General features: G+C 40.0%; 3 protein-coding genes and 1 pseudogene across 4 annotated transcripts; all 4 read right to left on the bottom strand.

The window, feature by feature from the left end:
• Positions 1-1730: 1730 nt before the first annotated feature.
• On the bottom strand, positions 1731-3764 carry LOC141837201 (uncharacterized). The gene is made up of 2 exons (XM_074724648.1): positions 1954-3764; positions 1731-1871 (listed from the first exon to the last, which is right to left on the bottom strand). Exon 1 carries the CDS (start codon positions 3698-3700, stop codon positions 2051-2053), a length of 1650 nt encoding a protein of 549 aa, XP_074580749.1. The 5' UTR covers positions 3701-3764; the 3' UTR covers positions 1731-1871; positions 1954-2050.
• Positions 3765-6790: 3026 nt separating this feature from the next.
• On the bottom strand, positions 6791-8438 carry LOC141836225 (BAG family molecular chaperone regulator 1-like). The gene is made up of 4 exons (XM_074723669.1): positions 8054-8438; positions 7694-7950; positions 7456-7602; positions 6791-7359 (listed from the first exon to the last, which is right to left on the bottom strand). The coding sequence occupies exons 1-4, from the start codon at positions 8271-8273 to the stop codon at positions 7033-7035; spliced, it is 951 nt and encodes a 316-aa protein (XP_074579770.1). The 5' UTR covers positions 8274-8438; the 3' UTR covers positions 6791-7032.
• Positions 8439-12388: 3950 nt separating this feature from the next.
• LOC141844424 (lysophospholipid acyltransferase 1-like) lies at positions 12389-18212 on the bottom strand (annotated as a pseudogene).
• A 1206-nt stretch (positions 18213-19418) lies between these two features.
• On the bottom strand, positions 19419-21878 carry LOC141843221 (F-box protein PP2-A13-like). 2 transcript variants are annotated; one of them, XM_074731276.1, is made up of 4 exons: positions 21306-21878; positions 20943-21061; positions 20005-20213; positions 19419-19882 (listed from the first exon to the last, which is right to left on the bottom strand). In XM_074731276.1, exons 1-4 carry the CDS (start codon positions 21609-21611, stop codon positions 19824-19826), a joined length of 693 nt encoding a protein of 230 aa, XP_074587377.1. In that variant the 5' UTR covers positions 21612-21878; the 3' UTR covers positions 19419-19823. The 2 variants fall into 2 exon arrangements, with proteins under 2 accessions (XP_074587377.1, XP_074587372.1); XM_074731271.1 differs by having other exon boundaries at positions 19419-20213.
• Positions 21879-24929: the final 3051 nt, after the last annotated feature.

Here is a 24929-nt window from a genome sequence, read left to right as displayed (position 1 = left end):
GTCCCTTAATAATGTGCGCTTCAACAACTATCGAGTTGAATCAAAGTTTCAATATTTAGACAGACTAAACTTGCATGCGACTCAAACAGAACAGACTCGAGGCCTTCTATCAAGGGCGACTTAACCTGAAGTTAATTTGATCATATCTGAACTCGATTTAACTCAGATTGACTTTTAACTTCACTATAGTAGATGACGTTAACTTACATCACCATATCATGTACCAAGCAAATGCACATTAAGCAAATGCACGATAAATTATCGACAAATGCATTGGCAAACTATAGGTGGAGGCACTTCAGCAAAAAAAATAAAATTTGTCATCACAATGATCTCGCACGATCGACTTCACAATCATCTATGAGAAAGTAAATCGAAAAACTACATTCGATAAGTGAAGGCATAAACTATCGACAAATGGATAAGTTGCCATTGTTTCAATTTCTCCATCTAGAAGCTTCTTACTATCTCTACCTTGTCCTTGGTATCTTTAGAACATACTTCCAAAAGAACCACTAAACTTTTCAAAAATAAGTTTATTGGCCTTGTTCGAGATGTAAATTCTTAAAGCCTATAACCTAGTCAGCATTGACCTTTAAAAAGTAAATAAATTATTATTTAAGGGGCAATTGAACAATAGCAATAATTTATAGGGTGCAAACTAAAACTTTCTCAAAGGTTAAAGTAGCCAAAGATGAATGCAATGTTTAACTAATCCACCTTAAAAGGCCCCAATAATTAAAGATGAGTAGCTTGTGTTTGTAACTTAATCGCTTGCTTCCATTAGAAGCCCATCTACTTGACAAGCATGACCTAATTTACAATGACATAACAAATAGTTTCGATTATATTCAATCGATCGTACAACAACAATACAAAATATTTATCGTGCATCGTCTTATACTTCACCTATATGGATCGATCGTCACGAGACGAGACATCTGTTACGAGTTGTGGTTAGTGTCTTAGTGTACAAAACAACAATGTTAAACAAATTAGCGAGTTGCATTGTATGAGCTTCAACGATTTGAAGCTAACTACATAGATCGTTGTTATGAGTTGATATATCTTAGTCAAGAAAATCAAGATCTGATCCAGTTGAAGGTGACATGTCGGATGTAATGCCCGACTCCAAGACCAACTGACTCCAACTCCATACCCGACTCATCAGTGACTCCTCTTAGTGTCCGATTCCACTTAGTGTCCGACCCCTCTCAATTTTCAACTCTTCAAAGCTCAATCTCACCGAGTTCGCACACTCAACAACCACCTGAACGACATATGGAACGGTAAGTACTCAATAGTAGATCACTTACCCCATTAATACTGTATGACCTTGTACTGTGTCAAACATGGGTGACAGAACTGTCAACTACCGTGATGATGAAATATTTTCTTTATCGTCGATGCGACGTCTCTTCTGATTCCTTATATATACACCTGCGGACGGAGGTACACAGACAAACATACACAATCGACATTTTCCACCTCCAGTATTCCTTCTTCTTCTTTGATCGACGGACTGAGTTGGGTGTCTGAGTGATTGAGCCAGGACACCCTTGACCTCCATTCTAATCCATTTTTCTCTTTGTAGCATTACAAGAGTATCTCCCTCTCCCGTCAGATCTTGAATCCTATACGACTCCGTCAACATAAAGGCTAAGTGTCCGATGATTCAACTGGAGACGATCTTGAGCAGGAACAATCGTATTCCAACATCAAAACAACAATGCAGAGCAACTATCGTAGGGCTCCTTTACAAATTAGTAAACTGAGTGAGTTACACCGCAGGAGTTCTCGAGTCTTCGGGGTCGGCTACATGAATCTTATTCCTTTGTCGATCTATTATTCACTTCATTTTGTTCTTTTTACTGCACAAAACAACAACACTGAACAAATTAGCAAACTGAGAACAATCGGAGCTGCTTCTCGAACACTTGCACTGCATCTTACAGAGCTGTCGAACAGAGTGGATGGAGTTAGATTTTCTTCCCTTTTTTTGTTCTGTTTATGATTCTGCTTCTTCTTCTTTTTTCGGAGTTAGATTGAATCAGTGGAACAGGAATCTCTTCAACTTCCCTCTTTCCAATCTCTCGAGCAGCTTCTTTGAGGCTGCAACGTCTGTTTCTGATAGCTTCTTGAGGTAGCCAATGGCTCCATAAGAGATCATCACCTTCCTGCACTTCTTGCTCGAAGAAAGCGCCATGAGGCACGCGACGGCGTGCTTCTTCGCCGTGTTCTGGGGGCTCGGATCGAGCAATTGAACCAGATTTGGAACACATTTATCCTCCTTCTTGACCTCGTTGCCATTTCGCGGGTAGGCGATCAAGCTTGCGATCGCCTGCGCTGCGATTTCCCTGGAAGAATTGCTCTTTGCTTCGAGCATGTTTACCAGAGATGGCAAGCAACCGGATTCTCCGACGAGTTTTTTGATCTCCAGAGAGCCAGAGATCTTGCACACGGCGGCGGAGGCAGTTTGTTGAGCCATCAAAGATCCGTTTTTTAGCAAGTTTGCCAGTCGAGGGAGGAGACCGAGCGAAATGAGGCTCTCCGTGGAGACGGATCCGACAAGGTTCTTCACTGCCGCGATCGCCGGCTCCGGCGGCAGGGGGCCGTCAAGGTACGCGAGGAGGCTCCGGATTCCTCCTTCCGACACGATCAGCTGTCGGAATTTCTCGGCTCCGGATGTCAATTGGAGCAAGCATTCGGCGGCTTGCTCCTTCGAGCCCAGAACGACGCCGTAATCGAGCACGTTGATCATGACGCGGACGATGCCCTCGTCCACTAGGGTTTGCCTCGCTTCGGGCACGGCGGAGAGGTTCTTGAGCGCCGCGGCGGCGGCGGATTGGGAGATGGAGTCGCCGACTTGGCAGAGATCGATGAGAGGGGGGATTCCGCCGTGGCTGGCGATGGAACGGGCGGTGACTGCGGAAGTCGAGAGCTTTTGAACAGAAAGCACTGCCTTTTCTCGGGCAACGAAGCTGCCCGATTCCAGGAGCCGGATCAGCGGTGGAATCGTCCCTTCAGAGACGAGGAGAGTGTCCCAATTCCCCGATTCGACGAGGGAGCAGATCGCAGTGGCAGCCTTCTCGCGGACCATCGGCGACGCGGCGGTCAGAAGCTGGATGAGGGCCGCGACGTTGCTCCGGCAGATGACGGCCGTTACCCCCTTTTCGTCTTCCCTCATCGCCTCCAGCAGCCCGTCCAAAGCGCGGTGCTTGGCCTCGTCTTGCCCGAACTGAAGGCGAGCGAGCAGCTCCCGCACACTCTCCGCCTCGCCAGGCCGCACGGCGGAAGCAGCGGGGAGGGCGGCCTCGCCGAGGACACCGGTCTTGACCAAGAGCCCGCAGTCCCGGAGGTTGAGGTCGAGCTTGCCAGCCAGCGCATCGAGGTCGCTCTGCATCCGGAGCTTGCCAACCGAGGGGTCACCGCAGCGGTCGGCTAGTTCGACTGCCTCGGTGAGGGTGGCGGCGACGGACTGGAGTAACTCCCGACAGAGGGCGTGGCGAGCGAAGCAGGGGTGCCCAGAGAGGTCATTGAGGGCGGGAGCCACCAGTTCCAGCTTGGCGGCGATGGACTTCCACCGGCCAGCGAATCCCAAGGCGGACCTCGCCTTCTCGAGCGCGGTGGGCAGGAGGAGGAGGGCGCTGGAGAGAAAGTGCTCGGCGGATCCGGCGAGGGCCTCCGATTCTTCCACCATGCCTCGCCGCCGGCGTCACAACCACCGCAAAGTTGCAACTTTGGCTGTGAGATCGAGGAAGAAGAGTGGGATTTGGTGGTGGAGGAATTCAGTTAAAGGGAGACGAGTCACGGGAACGAGTTAAAAAGACCGGGCCGAGTCGGTCGAGTCGCCTTCGTAAATATCGACCGTTCGTCAGCGCACGTGCGCCGTTCAAGGGCCGGGAATATTTCAAATCGCCCTATACTTCTTCTATACTTTTATCAAAAGCACCCTGAACTTTCAAAATTCAGCAAAACATCATCACATCGGACTAAAAAACTCTCTATTGTTTAAATCGGAAATTAAATTATTTTAAAATTATTACATATTTTTAACAAGAAAAAATCTAAAAATTCTATAAATACATCTGTGAAGAAATTTTTGTATATCTCTTGTTGTATGTTTGATAATTCTAAAACTTTAAGGGGGATTTTTGAAAAGAGCCAAAACTTGTTGTTGGCAGGGTGATAATGACAAGCTGGCAGGGGCAAGAATGTCAATTCATGCTAACCAACAGTTGAGTGGGCCGTTGGCCCGCGGCCTTCTATTTGACGTCGACGTCAGGGAAAGCGACGACTCGCCGCCGTAATGACGAGAATGCCCCCACTAAAGCTGAGAAAAAGCTCGCCTCCCCAAACTGAACCGAACCGAACCGAAACTGGCCTTGGACCGGTCGGCTGACTACTCGACCGGGTAATGCCCTCGCATCACGATCATTTTTAATTTAGAAAAAAATAGAAAATAATGATGACATAAATCCAAATACCTGACAAAGGACAAGCAACATAATGCCATTTGTTAATTTAAGAGACAAGAATTAATTGAGTAAAAATAAATGGGCAAAAATAAAGATGACTGATTTTTTTTTAAACTCAAAGGTCTTCTCCCAATTTATTTTCTTTTATGGAGAGGGTCCTATCATATCATTCAATCATATGTAATTACTTAACTATCTTTTATTATTATTTAATATTATTATTTTTACTTAATTTATGAATCGATTGAATGTGTTACGGTAGCATAAAATCGTAATTACTATAATATAAATAAAAATAATAAAAATTTATATTATAACAGTTATGAAATTATAACTTTGATAACGTGAATATGAATTTACATTATAGTAGCTATATTGAATTGTAGCTACTATAATTATTTACATTATAGTAATTACAATTTTATAATTACTATAATAGTTATAGCACCTTCAATCTCATAATTGATGTGAATAAAAATTCACGTTATAGCAGCTACAAAATCGTAGTTGCTATAATGTATTCAATCAATTTAAGATTTAAACGGAAGATAAGTACTAAATAATATAGAACAATACTAAAGGATATTTAAATAATTATATACAATTGAATAGTAAAATAGAACATCCTTTTTAATAAAAAAATAAAGAGAGATGTTTATTTGGATAAAAAAATAATTTTTGTCCAAGATAAAATAAAATAATATAATATTTTTTATCATCGTTATAACAGTTTTGTAAATAAGGGCAATTAAAGAATAAAATTTAGGAGAGTGTGTTTTTTATTTTTACCCAAACTATTTAACTATATTTCATTTTCCCGTCTATATTTTAAATTCGATTTTAATATATACCCTTAAATTTACTTTTACTTTTTATCATCGGATCTTTGCACCTCTATGAATATCGGCTGAGTGGTAGAACGCTTAGAGAATCAGCTCATTATGAATGAACGAATATTCTAAATTTCAACTTTTAATTATGCATAAACTATATTCTAAATTTATCCAATAGAAAAACTAAAATGAAATCGTCTACTTATGATCATATCAAAAGAATACTCTATAAAATTATTACTGATTTTAAAAAAAATTATTGCACTAGAGTGTTCATAATAACTTTGTGGACGATCAACTACTCTCTTAAAATACTTAAAGATGTGAACTATTAGCATCTTTATTCTAAAGTTATTCGGTGTGGTATTATCACGTTATCGATCGGACAGAGTCTAATATGGGGTTAAAAGAACCCTAATGATAAGCTTGTGATTTAGAAGCCGACAAGCTCACACAAGTGTGGGGCTCAAACACAAGGTATTGGAGTCCAGCTTGCAATTTAATGTCTGAAAGTCATGCAACAATAGGAGAATAAAGTCTCCACCAACTCCATTATTATTATTTGATAATTTAAGTATCTAATTCTTCAAATTGATTAAATTTAGAGGTAATCGATTCGATCCTATAAAAAATTTTTCACTGACCATCAGGATAGATTTAGAAAGCGGTTGCATCATGCATTCGGTGTAGGACATTCACATAATCTCATTCTAGGAAATGCTTTCTGAGTGAGATTGAATAAGGATGCTTTTGTTTGTCATTGAAGCGCCTTGCGATTGCACCATGCTGGGGGCTCCACCAACTTCATTAGATTGGAAGACAAGCTTGATGGGCTTGTTATAGGAATATCAATATGACAAAATGAATCATCACTAATCATATATTTGGCTTTGCCTTTGATTAGAATCACAAGGTAAAAGCTAGTTGTTATGAGCTCCTATTCCACTAATTATAAAAATATTAGGGTAAAAATTTCGTGTTGGACGACGGTAAAGGGGCGAAGACTAATGTTTACGAGGGGAGATCGAGTGTATGATTTAAAATATTGTTTTGAGTAAGGTATGATGTTGTTATCGTATTAGCACATAGTGTTGGGGGCTTTAAAGAGCGCGTGGAATGAGCTATCATGTTGCATTGTCATTGCCAAACAATTGAGTGTCGAAGATGGCTCACATTGATGCCTTCATTCGGTACCATTAGATATGCAATCTAATCTATTTTGATCTCATTAACTTCTTCAAACTTAAACCCTAACTTGAACATTGAAGCGTGTGTTATGTGGTGCCCCTTTGTCTTCGTAAGGCTAGAGCGAAGAAGACCGGAATCACCACCTTCATCAACATCGCACGAGTAACACAAGCATGTATCTATGTCGATGATGAGAGACAACATCGATTGGATCATTTCCATTTTACCATGACTTGTTTGTAAGCCAACAAGAAGTAGACATTGCACACAATTCTTCTTTCTCCACAATGATTTCTGAACAAAATACAATGGAACTTAGTTACTATGGCAGATCGAACATGATTACCAAGAGTTAATTATACACAAAAGAATTTTAGATAAAGAAGTCGAAGTCGATAAAAGTATCATCATCTAAACAGAATTGAAAGAGCAGCAACGAAATGCAATCACACAACATCATTGTTTCCATGGCAGGGCCTTTGATTATCATGTTGAGCAATCTTTTTTTACTTCAATGGCAATGCAAGTTGAGCTCAGAATAGCTCCCAGTTGAGGCTCGCGTTAGGAGTGGGCGGCGCGGATGAGGTGGCGGCGGTGACGGTGGTGCTGGAGGCCGACGGCGTTGAGAGGGAATCGAATTTTTCCCAGTCCATTGTCATCACCACCGGCGCCTGAGGTTTCTGAAACGGGCTGGGTGATTGCTGCAAGTCTGTCTTCGGCAGCATTGGGTGCTGAGATGAACGCTCGTTTTGATGTTCTTGTTTGTGCAATTGTTCGATTGTTATCGGCATCGTCGAGTAGTTCTTGTTCTTCAGTTTGATCGAATCGAGTGTTTCAACAAATTTCTGCACTCTCTTGATCTGTTTTCGGCAAACCAGCTGAACAGCTCGTCACTGGAACCATGAATGAAGAATGAACAGCTCGAGATGAGCGAACAGCAAAGGTGTGATTTTTACCAGCAATCTCCTGTCGGATTTCGAGTCCCCATCGCCGGCAATGGCGTCCAGCTTCACCAGCTCGTTCATCAGAGATTCAGTGAGGCTGTTGACGTCGTCGTCGACGACCCTGCCCCCGTTCTTGGCGATCGCCTCCAGCGCCGACACCTGTTTGATGAATTGGGTGAGGAGAGAAGGAGTGCGGAAGTGCGAGCTGGAACCAGAGGAACGGAAATGGGGGAAGGGACTGAAGGATTACTTTGGAGGCGAGGCGATCGACCTCGAGGGCAATGGCGGACACGGACTTGGCGGCCTTCTCCATCGTGTTGGCCTTGCGCATCTCGAGCAGGCGCTTGGCGCGCGCCGTGGGGTCTTCTTCCAGCACCACCGTCGACTTGTCCTTCACGCCGGCGACGTCGAGGAACGCCGTCGACGGGCGCAGCCGGTCTTTGTAGATAAGCTTCATGTCGAGCGGGTGGAGCCCCGTCTTCGCCGACAGCGTCTTCTTCAGCTCGCCTGCCGTCTCGCAATCAGACCGTCGAACACGTCGCGCTCATCGAACGAGAAGAAGAAGAAGACGACGACGACGACGGAAATGGAGGTGAATCGAAGTGCTTACCGAAGGAGGCCTGGGCACTGATGTAGACGTCGAGGCGGGCGGCGCCGTGCTTGACCTTGACGCGGATGTTAGGGACGGGAGGAACGGCGACAGCCGCCGACGCGGCAGCGGCAGCGGCGTGCGGCGTCTGGACGACCATCCCGCCCGGCCGGACCTCCCACTCCGCCGACGGCGACTCCTTTACAGGAGCAAACTTCGCCGCCGCTGCCGTCGCCGGCATTCCGTCTGCTTCGATCTGGCGAAGAATCCTCTAATCTTGCTTGCGGCGGCGGCAAGTCAACTCCTTTTAGATCAAATCGAGCGCAAGCTGAAAATTTTAGGGCGGAGATGGCATCGCCGCCTCGCCTCCGGTTGCCTCCTTGCTGAAGCTTCGTCAATGGCGGAAGGGAATGATAAGGTATCGAGTAAAGAGGTCCAAAACAAACAAAAATAACAAACAATGGAGAACAAAAGTGAAAGACGAAGATAAAGATTAATTTTAAAAAAGGAAAAAAAATATTAATAAAAAGTTTCCTCAGGACAATTTAATTTCATAGAGATTTTAAAATTTTAGAGGCTTTTGAAAAAACATATAAATTTTTGAGAAAAATGGAAAATTTTCCTTTTGCCTTGGAATTTATCGAATTCTTAAGTTCCCCCCTATTGGAAGGGAGATTGTAGAAGAATCTAAGATTAAAAAATACTAATAATTTGAAGTAAATTTTTTTTATAATTATTAGGGAGTAAAGTGAAATTGTGTATAAGTACAAAATGTCATTCTATTTGTTCTTGTATGTAGCTTCCTCTCCTTCCCTCTCTTCTCCTAGTTTCCTTTCTTATTCCGTTTGTTCCTTATTTCTCAATTGGTTTCTTTTCTTCATCTTTGGCTTCGGTCGATGCTTTTGGAGGAGGGGATAATTGTTCACCGATATTGGGAGCTTCAATATCAACCGAGAGTCGTTTCGGTAGATCAATTTCTTCGTCAACTCACCAACATAACTTCCTATTTTGCTTCACTTTATCTTCCTCTTCAAATTTTCGAGTCTCTCTTCTATAGACCTCAAACCTCAATCTGATCCAACACTACATTCGGGAAACCAAACACCTTTCTGAATCAATTGGTCTTGAACTCATTCTTCAACCGTAGTCACCTTGCTTCATCCCCAACACCGTTGATGCAAATCTCCTCCACAACATCGTTAATCGACATTTCAACCTTATTCAGCAGCGCAAATCCTGCTATATACTCATTCCAATTCGACAAATTGTGATAATCATCCATGTTAGTCTTCACCATAAGATAGAATCCATCATCCCAACAGCCCCATACGGTATCCATGTTAGTCTTAACTACCGAGAGCGTCCTTTTTATTAGAATAGCCGAAAAGGGGGCACCTACCCAAAGGGCCTCCATGGTGCCTGGAAGGTGACTACGAGGTAGTCGTCGTCGTTGTGGTGTTGCCTCTGCAGCTCCTCTGTGCTGTTCCGTTGCTTCTGCACGGGCCAATGGATTTCGGAGGTTCGTTAGGGTTGTGTGATTTTGCAGCAGGCGTTCCTGCCTCGAATGTGTGGTCTCCTGCCGTCACGGGCAATTCATCGAACACCTTGCATGCACGGACCAAAGCAAGAAGAAAGACAAGGAGATGAGTCGGGGAGCGCTCACCGGAACAGGCCTGGGCGGCGCTGATGCAGATCTCCTGGTGTCGCCGCCGTCGTCCTCGGCCGCATTTTGCTCCTCCTAGATTGAATCCCTGGTGCTTCTCCCAACCGGGGGCAAGCGTGATACCTTCTCGATCGGATCAAGGATCGCGTCGATGCCGATGAGGCTCGACTCCTTTTAGGGCCAAACGCCGCCGCCGCCGCAATCTGCTCCTTCGATCTTCGCAACGGTGCAGCTTCTTCACATTCTGCTCATCGCGTCGATGCCGATGAGGCTCGACTCCTTTTAGGGCCAAACGCCGCCGCCGCCGCAATCTGCTCCTTCGATCTTCGCAACGCTGCAGCAGCTTCTCCGCATTCTGCTCTTCGCGTCGATGCCGACGAGGTGACTCCTTTTTACAGCAAAACGCCGCCGCCTCCATCCGCCACTGCAATCTGTTCCTTCAATCTTCGCAACGCCGCAGCTTCTTCGCACTCTGCTCGTCGATTTAGCCCCCGATTTTTGTTCCAACAGCGACGAGTCAACTCCTTTTCGATCGAATCGAGCGCTAGCAGAAAGCCCGCCTCATCCCCATATATATATATATATACCTATTTGAACAAAAAAAAAAAAGCATAATGACACAAAGGCCCTCCACTTACCTCCAAGTATATTCATTTTTTTATTTTATTCTAACTTATCAAAAAAAAAAGGTAATCAATTGAAATAGTTAATCAGATATTCATAAATCGATTCCTAAATATCTGAATTAACACACACAAAAAAAGTGAACAGTTTCAACATCGAAACAATCTATTTAATATCTACCATAATCTTAAATTTATTTTAAGAGGACATTGAGTGTTATTTAGAGGTAAAAAACACAGTTTTAATGGAGAAAGACTCAATTGATAACAAACAAAATAAAGTTAGCCTGTTTGTAAGATTGTAAGAGAGGCTGCTAAAATAATTGCCTGTGAAATCTGCCAAGAAAATTGATGGAGATGTGAGCCTTGCCCATGTGGATCCTTGCCCAGCTCTTATAAAAGAACACAAAAGCTGTGAGATTCTACACAGGAAGCATTCAATGGAAGTTTCTGCCCAATTAGTGCTTGAGATTCTTCTTGTTCCTGATTGGTGTGTGGTTGGGTCAGCCACAAAAGAAAAAAAATGGTGTGCAAAATGTGGTTGAGAGGTCTAAATCATTCATTGCTTTCAGATCTTGATCAACAAATAGTGGTGTACATCAATCAGCTAATCGAGAAGGAAATGAAGGCAATACCCTCCTCCGTAATAGTTAAGTGTAATTTTCTGATTTATCTTCTCACAGATGGTCGTAAGACAACCATGTGGGACCGGTGGGGTGGTGGCTTCCACCTTTTGCTGAATAGGAAGAAATGAACACGAAAGAAAAAAAAGATGAAAGAAGGGTACTTCCCTAGTTCATCCAAATTTACCTTCTCTTGTAGGAACAATTATCTGAGAAAAAAACAATGGCCTTTTGAATGAGACATCAGCAGAATGACATGAGACAGAGATGTACGAAACTTTGGTTAGTTTATTCAACTCAGATCTGATCTAATCGAACCGAAACTGAAAGACTTCATAAGAAAATAAGCACATATATATTAGAAAAGAATACCCCACTGCTCATTGAACAGATTCTTCCGAAAAGCTATTGCATTAATGAAGCAAGCAGCCAAGTGAAAAGAGTAAAACTGGTTTCATCTTTTTTGACCTGTCAATAAATGATAAAGAGAGATTCAAATATGTATTGATTTCATGGATCTAACAAAATTTACAGAAATCATTGATCAATTAGCAAAAATCATAAAGCCTTCCATCATTTTAACTTGGACAGAAAGTCAGGAGGGAGAAGAGAGAATTTTTTCATAGTTATATATATATTTTCTCTATCTTTCTACCAAAATAATAAAATTGGAAGGTGTGATTTTGTCTTCTACCTTCGACAAGTTGGCCATGGTGGCAAGTCAACTCTAGTTGAGGAGAAAATAATAGCACAACTACTAATCCAGCTGTGCATTTAAGAACCTAAAATACAATAAATTGAGTGTTAAACGGGGTGTTTGATAACTAACAAAATTAAAGTGAGAAAAAAGCTAATTTTTCAAATACTAATGTTAGACCAGGCAAGTCCCCTATAATGCATATAGAATGGATTGAAGTAACACAAAGCACAAGGAAAATGAAATAAAAGTTACAAGGGTGGTTTTTTGGTACGTAAAGGAGGGTTCTTTAGCGGAGTACATGAAGAGTAGCAGTGATGCAACATTAAATATTGACAAATTTTAGGCAGAGTTTGATATCAAATTCATGAGGATATAATTACAAGGAGATGAAAAAAATTATTAAAACTCAAAAGACTTACGATAGAGTTTTAAGGTCTTCTAAAACCTGATCTTCTTAACTTGTTCTCCTATACACTAAGCCTAATTTACCATGATAAATATAACAAACTTTTTAAAACTTTAACTTCTAAACCCCTTAATTTTAGACTGCATCAAGTGGTCTCTTTGTCCACAGACAATATTTCAGCATTATAGAGCAATCAGGCTTTACCATGCATTCATATGAAACCACAGAATCTGATGATGGGATCATGCCACTTTACTGATCATACCAAAATGATTAATCAAGCGTCAAAGGGGAAAAATGTTAAATAAAGTAGCAGAGATCAGCTGATTAAATGCCTCAAACCGACTGTTGGTTACACGAGACAAATTAGAAAAGAAAGGAGGCAAATTGGTACTACACATGGCTTTTACCAGCTCTAGAAAATAGGATTTAATCAGGTAAAACTCTAAAAGAGATGGGAAATTTGCTAAATTTCTTCACCTCTTTTGCCAGCACAGAAATAGGAGGATCTTCCTCACTGGGTTTTCTGAGTCTCGGATCTCACAGGTCTTGTGGGTTTAATAATGTAACCGAGCAGGATAACCACAATGGGAACAATGGTTCCAACAAAATACACACTCTGGTAGGATGCAAGAGTATCCTTGAAGCTCAGAACCTACAGAATAAGGAAAAAGTCAGATAAACATATCCTACAGATGATAGAAAACTCCAGCCATAAGTTTCTTTAGGTATATGATCTCATGTTCCCTAATGCAAAATAAACTTGACAGTTCTAACTATATTGTCGAGGAATTTACCAGATCATGCCCACCCTTTGATAATGACAATTGATCAAAGTGTGCCCTCATGATGGTTTTTTACTAAAAAGAGACCTAATATTCGGTTTTTAACATAAAGCATTTCAGCTTCATTTTTTCCACCCTAGATTTGTTATTTTCCTAAAAGCCAATATCTGGTTTACAGTTTTGCTAATTTGCAAACCAGCTTGCACTATGAAAATGGGCCAAAAAAAATATTTGTGGGCATGGAAGCCTGATATGTTAAACTAGGAGTCTCAAAAGTCAGCATTATATAATCATGTGATTTTGGTATAACAAGCTGATGCTGCTTCAAAAAACAGACATGCGTCTAATGACTGTAAGTTGATTTGCAAATTAGCTTGCAACTGTCTTTCACAGTTTAGAATGGTGTAATTTTAGTAAAGCAAACTATATGCAAATCACTTTGTTACCTAAAAATGGAAGTCCTCAAAGTTAATAAAAGAAAGAGTATCATGATAAACTACAAAGTTGCAGAAGATGAATGTTTCAGGTTAGTCTTGGCCACAAGCAATGTAAATTGGTGGAACTCATTTAACTGGCATAACTTTACTTTTGAAGGTAGGTATCCACCATACCTAAATTTATATATTTTGGCAAGACTATCTTTCATGACAAATTGAAACTTCTGAAATCATGGAACATTCTGTTACATGACACCTGTTCGTTTCATTCATCCTCTATCACTTGCTTATTCAGTTGTGAAATTATTATATATGGATGGAAGCAATTTCATGAAACACACTACAAAATTTCTCACCATCAATATAAGTTATATCTATTGGATTTAGCATCTTACTAACAAGGATAATTGATCGAATCACATGGGTCTGTTTCTGAAGTCATTTGGCATCAACTTAGAGATAGGATATTTCATAATGCTTGTAAAACTGCCACATCTTATTTTCTCCTTCTGCATTGAAATGTGGATTCTACATGTAATGTCCTAATGTCTACCAACAGAGAAATGGTGCTTGAATGGATATGTATACCAATCCTTCCTATGAAACTTTTTCTCTTGTTAATTTATTTCTCATGCAATTTGTACTCAAGGCTTTAGTTTAAGAAAAAAATGCAAGAGAAAGTAAAACAGTGCCAGTTAAATTAAGAATTTTAACACCAAGCAACAATAATAAATACACATGTGTATGATATCTCCGCACACTAGCCATTTAATCAACGCAAGAAAGTACAAGTCCAACAACCATAATATTCCTCAGCACACTAGACGATGATGGGAGAAGTGGTATTCATAACTGCTGAATTGAGGTGGAGCACATTCCACCCCAAAATAACTAGTCATTAGAAGGAGACCACTCTCTTAATATAAATCAATAGACTGTCACACTATCTATGTTGGACTAATGAGTGTGGAGTATCCTAACTTCAGCATACCCTCCTTGTGCCCCTTATAACTTGAGGTATGCACTTGACTCTAATACCATGTTGAATTAAGGCAAAGTTCGTTCCATTATAAAATGACTAGTCATTTACGAGGACACATTTTACATGATATAGAAATGAATGGCAAAGTTCTGTGCTTTTCAATACAATTAATAAGCACAGTATCAAAATCCATGAGAAACCAAAGTCTATGAACTTACAGTGACGTAGCCAAGTGCTGACTTGTATGTTCCATACAAGTGGCAATTGAATGGCGCTAGTTGCAAACTACACACCAAGAACATCAATATTTTTAGCACGGTCCCACAGTGGTCTAGGTGGAGAGGAACCTGACCATCCACTGAACCCCAGGTCCCAGACCAGATATGATAATTGCTGCCTCTGAAATTGACCAGATAAAGTAGTACTTCCACCACGCCGTAAATCCAGACATGTTTTGATAGAACAACTTTTGCCAGAAACCCCAATCCTGGTATATGGGTTCATTGAACCAAGAAAGAGGAAATTTTGGCAACAATTGCACGTACAAACCCATACATATTGCAGCTTGTAGTAAAGCATGCGAGGTTGCACCAAGAGGTGATGGCAATTGACTGTCATGAGGAGACCAAATCTGCCAAAGGTTAAAATATGATCAACTGGAAAAAATAATCTAATGAAGATACATTTGGTCTCCATAGAACATATAAATAAAATGAAATATTGTCCTCACCCCTCTGCGTTCTGTCCATTCAAGCTAATCTTTCATTTCAAATACAAGCCCTGCAAAATGGCTTCCACAGCAGAGACAATAACCAATATATTCAAAAGGAAGGGCAACATATTAATCGATACTTTTTTTTAGCCTCACTAAGGCTTTCATCCTTAAGTAGCCCATCACTGTAATTCATTGCACATGAAATAACTTTAAGAGTTAACACCATTAGGGCTCCTACAATGAAGAGACAGTCGTGTGAGTTAATAAAGCCAAATATAGATAATAAGCACGACAATTCTCAACAAAATCCATATGATATAACAACAGTCAAGTGTTTATACTCCAGAAGTAAGATGCTTTTGAGTATGAATTGATTATATGAACATTAGTACTAAGATGACTAAGAACTTAGTAACCATGATACCATAATTCCATGCCCCAAGTAGAATTGGATATAATAGAGAAGATGAAAGAGAAGCATGTGTCAATGCTTCCAGGATTACACATAATCGTCGACCATCTACCGTGCCATTACCTACTAGGACTTTCCGAAGTCTCACTTGGTTACCAGATTCAAGGAACTTTAGTACTTTAGCCTTCAGGTCTAGAGTTCGAATCTGGGGAAGGCAAAAATCCACTGGGCAGGGGTGGAAAGTCCTAGTAGGTAATGGCACGGTAGATGGTCGATGACCCATAACCCACAGAAAAATAGGGATCGAGATAAGTAGAATTCCCACGGGCGGACGGGCCGGGTTGTTACAATAAAAAGACGCCTTTTTATTGTAACGACCCGGCCCGTCCGCCCGTGGGAACTCTACTTATCCCGACCCCTATTTTTCTATGGGTCATGGGCCGTCGACCATCGACCATGCCATTACCTACTAGAACTTTCCACCCCTGCCCAGTGGATTTTTGTCTTCCCCAGATTCGAACTCTAGACCTGCAGGCTAAAGTACTAAAGTTCTTTGATTCTGGTAACCAAGATGGTATTTGAACTTCTTCCTACATCCATTACATAGAAAGTTGTCTTTACCAGTACCAAGACTAGACAAGGTGGATAATGAAGAGACAAGGGTTCCTGAGGAGGTTGAGCATGAAGAACTAAGAGAGTGGGTACATTCTTATGAGGAAAATCTGGGTTATCCTTCCATCTTTCTTTCCTTTCTTGCCCTATTTCCTTCTTTTCTATTGTTATCCTAATTATATCTGATACATATCAATGGCATTTCCTTGTTGACTGATAAGAAGATAAAATTTTTAGTATTATATTCATGTAAATGCTAATTTGCTTTTGTGTATCCTGGAATTTTCTCTGAAGAAGATGAGACGTGTAAACCCTGTTGATTTTTCTACCTGATAAACTATTTCATTTCACATTTGCAAATTGATCATGATACTAACCACATGAAGTCACATTCAGTTGAAAAATGTGAAACTGCCAGATACTGTGATGCTTGGTTTAGAAGTTCTTGTGTTAATCTAACATTGCACCAATAGCTTAGATTTTTATTACATACTTAGATATGCAAATAGGACAGCATTTTGACTGCCTAAAATGACTATGGATGATAACAACTGACGTCTCTACAAAATCTTGACTTAGAATGGTGTATAACTAAGTTGGTGAGTTTCAGACTTTTGTTCAGAATAACTTAGCATATTAACAATGTGATAACAATATCTCTGTATAATGACAAAACACAGTATATATAGTGATATAGTTATTGATACTAACAAATTTATTTTTAGCTAGAAAATGGTACACCATTTATTCCAAATGAAAACGAGGAGAAGGCAAATAGACAGATGAACATACTGGTCCAGCAATTCATGTTGCATGTGCTGTAAATTTTGTATACTGCCAACTTGCCAAGAAGGAATCACCAAACTCCAAAGTATACTTCCAGAGATACAAAGCTCTTTGATCAGTATTACAATATTTCAAGAGGATAAAAAGCAACATAAAAGTTAACTTCTAAGAGGTTTGATTTTCTTGCACTTGTCATTGATAAAGTGGCCATATTAAGCCCAAAGTCAAAGGCACTGTCGGCAGTTGCTGCTGTATCAAAGATTTAGTTTATTAGCATAAAGGTTCCACAAATGGGTCTTTCATAAGTTAAGTATTTATATATTTATGGGCTCTCTACACCCATTGTCCATCTCCAATCAAATGGTAAATTATCGTAAATAAATTACTTATGGTTGATTGTTGGCTATATTATTTGAATTGGCATAAAACACAAACAACCAATATCAGAAAAAGCTCATTATTGTTACTTCTTACCATCTTCATTAAAATAGCTGAAGAGTATATCTATTTCCAAAAAGAGACTATCTTTACTAAGGGAAACATTTATTTTCAAGGCCAGTAGAATTCCCAATAAATATCAGCCAAAGATGCATGTTTTCCTAAATTTTTTAAGCAAAAGGCATGAAATGAAGATGGTTCAGCACTTACAGAGTTTGAAATATCAAACTGCAAAACAAGATGTCTTACGATAAAAATCAATCCGTTTATAGAGAAATGAAGTATTTAATTTGGATTTTAAAGGCAACTCATTATAGCGTAAAATAATACTCATATAACTAATGATCGATACGTGAAGCGCCAAACTAAAATCAAATAAGAAATCATTACCAATTGCATCGATCCCTCCTTCCTTCCACGCATCGCCACTGTATAGGAAATGAGAAAAAATTAACATCCTCAAAAATAGATCGCAAATTAATAATTCGGATCATCACTTTCAGTCGGATGCCAAGTACAACAAGGAAAATAGTTTTTTTATCCTTTCTAGAAGATTGTTTAGAAGAGACCTTTCATGAAATCAAATCACGTCAAATCCCCAATCATCCAAATTTCCATCGGTAAAAGGAAAACAACAGATCCAGAAGTAAAATTGATCCAGAGAACGTATCTGTAACCATTCGGTTCGAGGACTAACCATCCGATGAGTAAGCGAAGCCGGCGAAGAAAGTGATGACGCCGGCGTATCGCCGGAAGAGAAACATAGAGGAGTACCCCATGGCCATCGGGATGAAAAAGTGGAGGTTGGAGGAGGCTCCGAAAGCGACGTACGAGAGGACTGCCCCGGAGAGCGCGGCGTAGAGGTGGCGCGCGTGCACCCCGGGAACCAGGCGCCAGAGGAGGCTCACCGGAATGTTAGCCACGAAGCAGAGGAGGAACCGGAAGACAGGAACGGAGAGCCCAATTGCCGCCTCCATGGCCGCCATCTCCACCGCCATGGTCGTCGCCGGCCGTCGACGACGGCGCCGAGGAAAGTGAAGGGTTTCGCTCACCGGACGACACGACTCACCACCCGTGGTCGATTTATCGGTTAATTCGTATTTACTTTCACTAAAAACAGTTGAAAACCAACATTTTTTCATCGAGTTCCTCTAAATATCAAATAATTAAATTTGCCCCCGGCGTTGGTACTTGGAGTTTATTCTTGCATTTACACCCCTGAATTTTTGAAAAAAATTCGAACTATTCAATTTTACTAATCATGTGTAAGTGAGTAACTAAAAGACACCCTTACAATTATTTTTATTTTAAAAATATCCCTCTTCCCAACATATTATATACATAAGAAATTTCAATTATTATTTAACATAAAAATCAATATTGATTATTATATTATTTTTAATACTTCTAATCTTTTTGTTTTTTTTAGTTTTGACTAGTATTGCAGTAACTTTTGTATCAAATAATCGGGTCCCACAGCCTGCTGGTGTAGTGGCCGGCGGGTATCTCAGTCGGTGACTGTATTTGGGTGGATTTAGAATACGTGTAATATTAAGCTCCTCTTTTTTTAAAAAAAAAATCTAGTCTTTTTAAAATAAATAATGCAATTCTTAATATAATTTTTTAAAGAATTATGCAAAGTTTATTTAAAATATAAAAAATTTAAAAAAATACTCACAATTATATAAATATTTATACATTCAATTAAATATTTAAACATAACTTGATCTAGTTGTATATATTATTTTACTCTAAGATATATGTAAAAATATACTAAATAAATTTTAAAATATCCTAGCCTGCCTCTAATCTCTTTTTATTAGAGATCATGATATCTCACTTGTTCATTATAACCTCCATTGGACGAAAGACTAACTTAAGCATCGAAGTTCTACCCTATCGAGCCCGCACCCATCGACTCGTACCTTTGCGCGGCAAGTCCAAAATTAAGAGGGCATTAAGAGGCCAACCCCACTATTCAGATCAAGGATGGTCTAGTGCTCAAGAGACCAGACAGACATCACACTATATAGGTTAGTCCCTTGCTACAAAGATCAATCCTTAGCATGGAAACCCTACAACACCCACCACACAATAAAGATGCACTTCATAGTTAATGCAGTGTAAGAATGAGATAGTAGGGTTCATTCATTCTTGCCACTTATCATACATAAAGTTAGCAAGATCTAAAATTTCGATATAAATGTTGAAATATTTTCTTCTAAAAGATGTTCATTTTCACAATAAAACAAATACATCACAAGGGGATAAAGAAGACAAGGCCTCACTCTGCACTACATTGTAGGACAACATATGTACATGGTTCTGTGATAGCAAGAAACACTAGGTTCTACTGCTTCTTTATTGAACAATTCATGCTCCTATGCTGTGCTAAAAGTGTCGGGATCGAAGGCCGGTTGAGAGCCCTCGAGCCAAATCAAAACAGATAGCAAGAAACACTAGGTTCTACTGCAATTCTTTATCAAACAATTCATGCTCCTATGGTGTGATCAAAGGCTGGTTGAAAGTCCTTGGGCAAGAAGCACTACATTCTATTGTTCTCCTATGCTGTGCTAAAAGTGACAGGATCAAAGGCCGGTTGAAAGCCCTTAGGCAAAATGGAAACTGAGTCGACACATAGGCCTCCTTTTGTGTGAGTACAATCGATCTGAATCATAGAGAACTTGATATTAATTGGTATATTGCAGCTTCTACTTATAAAATCGCCTACATGGTAATGGATCCAGCTTCCAGGTTCATCTAAATAACACTTGGATTGAGCAAACTGACCGTCCGATGTCGACAGTTGAAACTTTACGGGCTTTTTGTCCCATCCATGTATGTGCTCAGGGCTACAAACCCGGCGGCCAAGTCGTTTGGCAGCCCGACCTAAATGAAGTCGGAAAAATAGGCTGTACATGCCTTCGGGAAAGCAAAATTCTAATTCCCCGCGCACCTCTAGCCACCATGTTTGGTGAAGGTATGCAACCATGTGAAACCTAGCAGGCAAAGAAATACCGATGTCAGTTTCCTTCTTCACCATCATAATTTGAACCTGCATATTGCATAATTGTTTCCAACTGTAGCATGTGTTCTTCTGTTACACCAAAAAACTACAGATAAAACATACTTCTACAGTGGCTTCCTATCCATCCCAACACTTACAGTTTGCAATTAAACTAGTTTTCGTATAGTTGAATCAATCTTATAAGACACATGGATGAACAAGAGAAACAGATACAAGCAGTTAACCATATGAATATCCTGAACCAAAGAAAGACATACAATGTGTTTGCACGAATGGAAGAAGGAAAGGAAAAAAAAAGGACAAGAAACAGAATCATTAGCTTAACTTGTTTACTTGTAAAGAAGTTTATAGGAAGAAGGAATATAGTTCTGTCCAATTCCTCTATTTTATTTCAAACCCAAATCTGAGAGTGTAGAGGGAGATGAAGTTAAAGTATCTAGCAAACACACATACTAAATATCATTTCCTTCCATTCGTTCCCTTCCAAGTATAGAAAAAGAATGGATAGAGCAGAAAACAAAATAACAAAATAAATTTCTTATATTCTCCTACGACTTAAAACAATTTCATTTCCATCCAACTTCCTATCCTCCAAGTAAGCACAACACTGAATAAGTTTGACAAGAATGAAGAACATAAGATAACAAAGCAAGTATATAACAAGTTGAAGCAAACAAAAACAGGTGAGGTAGGGATTTACCTAGATTCAGGAGTAGGAATAAAGTTCCAGTGTCTCCTATCATTGATTCCCGTTATTAACAATTCCTTTGAAGAAATTGATATACAAATCAAACATCTGTTTTTCTCCAGGAAAAACTCCTACACATCCCACCAAAACCAAAAAAATTCCAATGCATATCAGATAAATGACAGAGGAAGCTTAAGATCACCTCTTGAGTTATACAGTTTATGCATCAGGTTTTTTACGTTATGTTTCCATATTTTACTGTTAAACACAAAAGCGAATAGAACAAAATCTCCCCCTTTCAATTTTTATTCCCAATTTTAAACTGAAATTAAGATTAAAAAAAATAGGGAAAGCAAAGAGATGAAATTCTCGTACCGTGTTTGATCCGTTGAAGGCATTGCGACGACAAAGCAAAGCAAAGATCTCTTTTTTGCTAAGCTTCCTTCCCCGAGAATTCTCGTTCTCCAGAACCTTCCCTAACAAGTAACTATAATTGCCCGGCAATTTGGCCTCCCAAACAAGGTCAGATGACGCCGCGCCATGGAAGGCGCGGCAGAGCCTGGCCAGCCGGCAGATCTCCGGTGGATCAAGCCGGAGCATGATCTCCGCCAAGCAGCCCTCGGGTAGGTCCCCGAGTCCCGTCTCCCCGCTCATCCCCTCCCTCGAAACCTCGGCCCCCATCGAGGAACATAAAAAAAAACAACCCTAACCCTAGCGGCGCATCTGAATCCGCCGGGCGGCGAGTAAAGAAGCGAGCTTTCGGAAGCTAATAGGGGCCGGCGGGGTAGAGGGTGAGCGATTTGGAGGAGAGTAGGAGGTCTACGCCGGCGGACTTGGTGGAGGGCGGCAAACTCAGGAGGCGGAGGCGGATTCGGAGGCGGCGGTCAACATCCATTCGAGGGCGGGCGAGGTCGCTGGCGTCGCCGTTGGATTTGCAGAAGTGGCTTCCAGCGCTGCCTTTTTCACATTTTCTGCGGACGCTTCCTCCTCTATTTATCAGTGCATTAATCCTTTTAATAAGATAATTAATGAAAATATCTAAATTAATTCATTAATCTATTTATTAAAAATGAATAATTGTTTCATTTATCCTTGGATATCTATTTATTGAAAATATCATTAATCAATTTCAGATTGTGTTAGTCATCTCTAAAATTAATTAGATAATAAAAATTAAATATTTAAATTATTTTTTAAAAAAATTATTTCATTATTTTGAGCTGCATGTGGACGAAGAGAAATTGAGATCCATTTTGCTGAGCTGGCAATCTAACTTATTTTGTTGTGCTTGTGGATTGGAATCTAACAAAGGATTTTTTTTTACTACTTTTAAATATTAGTACTATAACTTTTAATACCAAATATAGAAAAATATATAAATATACTAAAAAATATAAATAAAAATGAACAAATCATAGAGACATCTCCTTTTTTAATTTTTTTTATTAAAAAGATATCTCACTCTCATATATATAATTACATAATTATTATTTAATATATTATTTTTATTATTACCTCTCTTCTATATTTTCCTCTTAAATTTTGAATCAAATGCAAATTACAATAATTACGAAATCTTAATTACTATGGATATTATATAAGTTTTAAGAGTTCATAATTTTTATCTCGAATTGAACCACGGAATATATAATATATCAAATCAAAACTCATTTAGAGATTTATATTTATTAGCAAGTGGAATCTATAACAACTCAATAAGTTCAAAAAATATCATTTAAAAGTTTTTTGAATACTCTGAAGAATTTTAATCCTCTTTATTTAAGGTCATTTTTCATATTTTAACAGTTACGATTTCATAACTACTACATATTTTAACAGTTACGATTTCATAACTACTACAATTATTGTAATTATAACAGCTTGAAATTATAGTTGTTACAACTATTATAGTTGCAGTAGTTACAATACCGTAGTTACAATAACATATGTGATATGTAACAGTTATAATTTTGTAACTACTATAACATCTCTTTTTAAAATTTAGACAGAATAAATCAAAATGGGACCTCTGATTTGAGGGGGAAAACGCCTTTTTTTTTTAATTTCTGCCCAGGAATTGATCCAATTTATATATATTTAACTCTTGAAACCTCAAATGAAAGACAAAGACTATTCTTTTTTTAATTTTAAAAAGAGGATAAACGATGGAACGAAATTAGTTTGCTTGGCGCAAGAAATGGGATGGTGCATTTACTTGCCCCACACAATGTGACAACGTTCTAAAGTTTTTTTTGTTTTTTTATATTATTTTTTTATTAGACAACCATTACTTGCAGTGTCTTTTAGCAAAAGAGTAGAACAAGTGCGTGGATCCGAGTCATCAAAGCGCAGGGCCTGGCCCACTCTCGTGGCCAATATGGAAGGAAGCAAGAATACAAGGGAAAGAGCTAAAGATAGTGAAATCAATTTGTACGAGTGAGAGATGACAAGACCAACAAGGAATATATTAATCCACTTCTTGCTGAAGAAGTGGATTAATATAGTTTTGTAGCTAGAGATGCATGCTTAGTTGTTGAGATAAGTGATCGAATTTGTAGAATATCGAAAAGTCATAATATAATTTGCTTGATTTTGGGACCTACTTTGTTCATTTACTCTACTAGTCTTACTTGTTCCACTGGCTCGCATATATCACTTAAGTCAATTCATAGCTCCTTATAAAATAATACTTATTCATAATTCTATTATGAGATATAACACACTTGATCATAGTTTACAGAATCATGATCTAGATCATATGATTGCACGATCCTATGATCCAGATCGTAAGATCACACAATCCTATGATCCGGAAGCACCAACTCTCTCTTGGATCGTGTATGTTAAGAGTTGGTATAACTTAATCTAGAAGGTCAAGACCTGATCCGACTGGAGACAATATGTCAGACAAAAGGCTTGAAAGCTTAACTCTAGGGCTGATTGACGTGGTCCCAAGGTTGACTGGTTTGGTCCCACACCCTGGCTCCATGACCGAATTCCACGCTCACACTCCCAACCCTAGAAAGGTGATCGGGTCCCAACTCGGGAACCAGCCCAACTTCGACTCTCCGACTTGGCAATCAACTTGACCTGAATCGCAACACCTGACTACTTCACTCGGGTTCAACACCTCGCTAAGTTTCCACTCAGCCCCGAGCTCCATCTCGGACCGCGTCTCGCCTCCCAGTCTCAGGCAACCTCTCGGCTCCCAGTCTCGAGCAGCCTCAGCTTGGACTATCTTTGTCACCCAAGCTCCACTCGCCTGGTGCCTTACTTGGTGTTCAATCAGCTCGGTCCCTCCAAGTCTGACAATTCAGTCCCTCTACGTCCGACTCCTAACACTCCGTCATTCAGCTTATCAGATCATCGCCAGAAGGACACATAATGTGATATGATATTTGGGATAGCTCACCTGCTCCGTTAAGGCGTCATGATGGCATAGGTAGATACCGTAATAAGCGTGGGTGATAGGACCCTTTGCTACGGCGACAGCGACAATTAGATATTCTCCTTATCGGCGATGGGACCTCTCCTCTAACAAAATCTTCACTGACAGGATACTCTCATTAATTAGATAAGACATCTTTCTCTCTCGTACTTCTATAAAACGACCTTGCTTCTTGCGGGTGCAGGTATACACACACACGACCACGAACATCCTTACTTTCTCATTTTTCGCATTTTCCTCTGTTGCTACGGCTTGACTTGAGCGTCAAAGCGATTGAGCCAGGATATCCCCAACCTCCGTTCTCACCCTCATCCTTCTCCTTACAGCTTAGCGCTTAGTGGCACGTCCAAGTCCGACGTCCTCCTCCGCTGGTCATGGGTACAATGTTGGTGAGTCGACATACCAGTCAGGTGTCCGGTGACTCATTCGAAGGCGATCTCGAGCGGAAACAATGTAGAATTATTTTTTACAATAAAATCAAACAATATCGATGGGATCAATAAAATCGGAGCATAATCAATAGAATTGGTACAATCTTAAGTTACAAACCA

Source organism: Curcuma longa, chromosome 1 (genome assembly GCF_044706935.1).
Source record: "Curcuma longa cultivar G26 ecotype Majalengka, Jawa Barat chromosome 1, ITB_CL_G26_1.1, whole genome shotgun sequence".
Taxonomy (NCBI): domain Eukaryota; kingdom Viridiplantae; phylum Streptophyta; class Magnoliopsida; order Zingiberales; family Zingiberaceae; genus Curcuma; species Curcuma longa.
This window is presented reverse-complemented; position numbering and strand designations above follow the sequence as displayed.

Bases quoted from the DNA above. Each gene is read 5' to 3' on its own strand.
- LOC141837201 (XM_074724648.1), bottom strand. From the start codon at position 3,700: ATGGTGGAAGAATCGGAGGCCCTCGCCGGATCCGCCGAGCACTTTCTC.
- LOC141836225 (XM_074723669.1), bottom strand. From the start codon at position 8,273: ATGCCGGCGACGGCAGCGGCGGCGAAGTTTGCTCCTGTAAAGGAGTCG. The intron at 7,603-7,693 runs GTAATCCTTCAG...TTCATCAAACAG, and splicing joins TCGATCGCCTCGCCTCCAAA to GTGTCGGCGCTGGAGGCGAT. The intron at 7,360-7,455 runs GTAAAAATCACA...TGCCGAAAACAG, and splicing joins AATCCGACAGGAGATTGCTG to ATCAAGAGAGTGCAGAAATT.
- LOC141843221 (XM_074731271.1), bottom strand. From the start codon at position 21,611: ATGGGGGCCGAGGTTTCGAGGGAGGGGATGAGCGGGGAGACGGGACTC. The intron at 21,062-21,305 runs GTACGAGAATTT...TGGGATGTGTAG, and splicing joins CCTTCAACGGATCAAACACG to GAGTTTTTCCTGGAGAAAAA. The intron at 20,214-20,942 runs GTAAATCCCTAC...TTTGCCTGCTAG, and splicing joins ATTCCTACTCCTGAATCTAG to GTTTCACATGGTTGCATACC.